Source organism: Penaeus vannamei, chromosome 27, assembly GCF_042767895.1.
Source record: "Penaeus vannamei isolate JL-2024 chromosome 27, ASM4276789v1, whole genome shotgun sequence".
Lineage (NCBI taxonomy): Eukaryota > Metazoa > Arthropoda > Malacostraca > Decapoda > Penaeidae > Penaeus > Penaeus vannamei.
In genome coordinates, this window is record NC_091575.1 from 35,976,294 (window position 1) to 35,979,562 (window position 3,269).

The 3,269-nt window shown below is 41.4% G+C and overlaps 1 protein-coding gene across 2 annotated transcripts in view; it reads left to right on the forward strand.

The window, feature by feature from the left end:
• LOC113820150 (chorion peroxidase) overlaps positions 1–3,052 on the forward strand; it is a 35,353-nt gene extending 32,301 nt beyond the window's left edge. For both annotated transcript variants that reach the window (XM_070141252.1, XM_027372426.2), the window contains exons 9-17: positions 77–264; positions 426–612; positions 717–914; positions 1,103–1,250; positions 1,438–1,612; positions 1,810–1,962; positions 2,090–2,288; positions 2,537–2,645; positions 2,775–3,052. In XM_070141252.1, the coding sequence (XP_069997353.1) occupies positions 77–264; positions 426–612; positions 717–914; positions 1,103–1,250; positions 1,438–1,612; positions 1,810–1,962; positions 2,090–2,288; positions 2,537–2,645; positions 2,775–2,853 (1,436 nt within the window). In that variant the 3' untranslated portion in view covers positions 2,854–3,052. The remainder of the gene's footprint in view (positions 1–76; positions 265–425; positions 613–716; positions 915–1,102; positions 1,251–1,437; positions 1,613–1,809; positions 1,963–2,089; positions 2,289–2,536; positions 2,646–2,774) is intronic.
• The last annotated feature ends 217 nt before the right edge of the window (positions 3,053–3,269 follow it).

The following is a 3,269-nucleotide window of genomic DNA, read 5'->3' on the forward strand; positions in this document are numbered from 1 at the left end:
GAATTATAAACATGCTTAATTGCTAGCTAAAATAAACAGAGCTAGTTTTTAGTTTATGTCATTTATGTACTTACAGAAAATGGTCAAGGTATTGAATGCTGTCCAAATGGCCAGGAGGCAACAGGCAATGCTCGACATCCGGAATGTTGGCCTATTAACACTGCTGGAGATGCTTTCTATGGACCTCGCGGGAGATCTTGCATGAACTTCATCCGAAGCATGGTGGCTATCGGTCCTGAGTGTCGCTTTGGATATGCAGAACAGGTGAGCAATGAAACATATATTACAAATGATTAACATACATACTTCCAACTCATAGCTAAAAGTAAGAAGATAGTTTTCTCTGTTCTTCATAAAAATATTACCTTATTTTGTATTATAATCACACATATATTAACATTAATCTTTGAACATGTTAATAACAGCTCAACCAACTTACTCACTGGATTGATGGTTCAAACGTCTATGGTTCAGACATCGAAGAACAACGTGAAGTCAGAGCTTTCCGCGATGGATTGTTGAAAACTTCTGGCAATAACATGCTGCCTTTTGAGGAGTCAAGAGGAGCAAACTGTCTAGGAACAGGACGAGGAGTTCGATGCTTCACAGCTGGTTAGGAACATTTTATATTTATCTTTCTCTACATCCTCTTTATATTACTACTTGAGTACACCCAGTGCCCTTGAATATACTAATGAGATTCGGGGAAATTACAGGTGACAGTCGTGTGAACGAGCAACCTGGCTTGACTGCTATTCATACTATCTGGATGCGTGAACACAATCGCGTTGCTCGCCAACTAAAGGCTCTCAACCCATCGTGGAATGATGAAACTGTGTTCCAAGAGGCTAGAAGGTTTGTGGTGGCAGAGATGCAGCATATCACATACAACGAATGGCTACCCATTATCGTCGGTGAGATATTTTTATTCCGTATTTGAAAATACATGTAAATAAGGCCTGGCGCTTTAGAGGATATTTCATAAAATCTATGATACATATTGCTGCCAATATATATTCATTCTCATGTTTAAGTTGAAGCAAAAACAACACTATGAAAAGAGGATATCTAATGTCAGTGTACCTTTCCCTGCCTTTTACAGGTCCAGCTTTCATGCAATCGTTTGGCATCAATGTGCGAACAAACGGCTTCAGCTTTGACTATAATCCCAACTTCAATCCCAATATGAACAACGAATTTGCCACCGCCGCCTTCCGTTTTGGCCACACTCTGGTAAATGGAAATCTTAGGTGAGAGAAAATCATTATTTTCTGATGAGAGGGACTTCCAGTTTTCCTGTACGGCTCAAAAGATTTTATACCATTAATTCGTGCATTTAACTTGATGCCACAGTTATCAAATATTTTACTTCATTTTAAGACATTTTAATGAGTCTGGATATTGAAGCTAACCGTATTTCCTGCCTTTCAATCCAAGGCTCTTTGGCCCTGACGGAAGTGTGAGCACCATCCAGCTCCGCGACCACTTCCGGTCTCCCCATCTCATCCAGCAGCCAGGCATGCTGGACGCCATTACACGTAGCTTCATGCAGCTGCCAATCCAGAAATTCGACAGTTTCATTACGCAAGATTTGTCCAACCATCTGTTCCAGGTTTGTATGAAGTTGATATGTAGACCTATCGATATTGAAAATCAAATTTTCTGTTTCCAAGCGGTAAATAGTATATGGGATAGTTATATTTTTTATTTGATTAAAATTCACACTCTTGCTGATCTGAACTGAAGATAGTTACCCCATGTTCTGTCTCACAATATGTATAGTCTGATAACTTTTACTACCACTCGCAGACGCCCAGAGTAAACTTCGGAATGGATCTGATGAGTCTGAACATCCATCGCGGCCGTGACCACGCCATTGCTACGTACAATGACATGCGCCAGATCTGCGGCCTCCGACGGGCAACATCATTCGAAGATCTTACAGATCAGATCCCTGGCGGAGTTAGTAACTTCCTTTGGTGTGAATGGTCCAGTCATGAGAAGTATGAAGTACTTGTATCAAACGCAAAGATTATTCTTCAGTGCATCAAATCTTTCAGTACATAATTTCTCCCTTTCGTTAATACAGATTGTCCAGAACCTTCGCCGTGTTTACCAGCATGTAGATGACATCGACTTCTTCGTGGGTGGCATAGCCGAGCGGCCTGTGTCAGGCGGGCTCCTTGGCTGGACCTTCCTGTGTGTGGTTGGTGACCAATTCGCCAGACTGAAGAAAGGAGACCGATACTTCTATGATCTCGGGGGACAACCCGGCTCGTTCTCTGAACGTAAGTCTCTACAGCCATTATCTATATTTAGTTATAAAGCACACACTCATGTACACACGCGCACACACACACACACACACACACACACATACACACACACACACACACACACACACACACACACACACACACACACACACACACACACACACACACACACACACACATATCAGAGAGAAAAAAGACAGACGTAAAAATATATATGTGCTTGCATTCCGTTTATTTAGTCTTACCCATTTTCTTTCTAGCTCAACTGCAGGAGATTCGGCGGGCTTCCTGGGCGAGAGTCCTTTGTGATAATTCGGATAACATCCAAGCCGTCCAGCCCCTTGCCTTCCAGCTGACCGGAAGTCAATTGTAAGTGTTTTTCTGCCTGTAGAGATGATGAATGTAAATGGAGGAGCTTATTTAAGATTTACAAGTATAGCAGGAGTTATGTGCCACGCATAATATTCCTTCCGCTGATCTCTTCTCTTTTTTTAACAGCAATCAGCCTGCTGACTGCCGCGGGCCAATAATCCCAAGACCCAACCTTCAATTGTGGCGAGGCGAGCGCGTGGGATAAGGAATAAAGTAAATTATTTGAAACGTTGCCTGCGACACACTCAGCATTGCGGCATTTTCATCTCGATTCATCTCTAGAACATCGTGGGTTTCTGGATTATAAGCGATATTTGTAAACCATTATTGTTATCAGTACTTTTAAATAATCCACCAATGAATAAGAAAATATATCTAAAATGGAAATAAACAGTACATAACAATATATTTTTTTTACTCCTGACACCTCCTTGCTTCTTGTTTTCATACGCTGTAATTTCTTTATTGAGTTGTTTCCAGTACGCTACATTGTGTTCCGGCATGATTTTCAGGCTACACGCAAGTATTAAGTATCGTACGGAACACTTGCTAGACGTAGACGTAACGACTGTTTTCGTTTGACTAATTGCCATGTTCATCTTGAGTTGTGGAGGATCTATA